At 70.1% G+C, this 756-nt stretch overlaps 1 protein-coding gene across 1 annotated transcript; it reads left to right on the top strand.

Annotated features, from left to right (window-relative positions):
* Positions 1–427: 427 nt before the first annotated feature.
* MNEG_16463 (hypothetical protein) lies at positions 428–594 on the top strand (the record flags this gene model as incomplete). Its single annotated transcript, XM_014035067.1, has 1 exon — positions 428–594. A coding segment is annotated over one exon (167 nt), but the record flags the coding sequence as incomplete, so codon positions are not given.
* Between the last annotated feature and the right edge of the window lie 162 nt (positions 595–756).

A 756-nucleotide genomic window follows, 5' to 3' on the forward strand; every position in this document is an offset into this window, starting at 1 on the left:
GGAGGCGGTTGGGGAGGCGGCGGCAGCGGCGGCGCGGGGGCTGCCTGCAGCAGCGGCGGGGCGCCGGCGCGGATGGCGGTAGCTGAGCGGCTGGTCGAGGGGCTGGGCGTGAGGTGGGAGATGATAACGGGTGACGTGGCGCCAGAGAAGCTGCCCAGGGGCCTCGTGCGGCTGGCGCCCGTGGACGTTGCACACAGCTTGACGCCGGGTGAGGGCGGCTTTGAAGGGGGGGTGTGCATGCCGCCGGGGGGAGGTGTGCGCTCGGCTGAGCAAAGGGTACAGGAGGGTACCAGTCAGCCGTGCTATTGCAGGGAAGGAGATCTGAATCGTGAATTGCGCCATGTTGAACCATTTCCCTGCCATGCCCCTGACGTTGACACACACGGCAAACCATCCCTGCCAATCCGACACCCCTCGGTCCCTGCAGCCGCCGTCGCGGCGCTGTGCCCGTCCCCCCTCCGCGCGCGCCTGGTGGCGGCCCCCGGCCCCGGCTCGTCCTGCCCCCCCTCCCTCAGCGACGTGACAGAGGCTGCGGCCGCCCTGGGGGCGCGGCTGGCGGGGACCGTGGGGCAGGCCTGGGCAGTGGCTCTGCAGGTGCGGGCGGGCGTTGGCTTTGTTGTGGCTGGGGGTGGGTGTGAGGTGACCGACGGGTTGTCTTCCTCTGAGCAGGGGCCTTTGCCACCCTGCTCGTGCCCCTACCTCGAAAACACGCTCATGACCATGCTCAAGCACCTTGTCGCCAACGATCCCCTCCGA

Source organism: Monoraphidium neglectum (genome assembly GCF_000611645.1).
Source record: "Monoraphidium neglectum strain SAG 48.87 unplaced genomic scaffold scaffold06396, whole genome shotgun sequence".
Classification (NCBI taxonomy): domain Eukaryota; kingdom Viridiplantae; phylum Chlorophyta; class Chlorophyceae; order Sphaeropleales; family Selenastraceae; genus Monoraphidium; species Monoraphidium neglectum.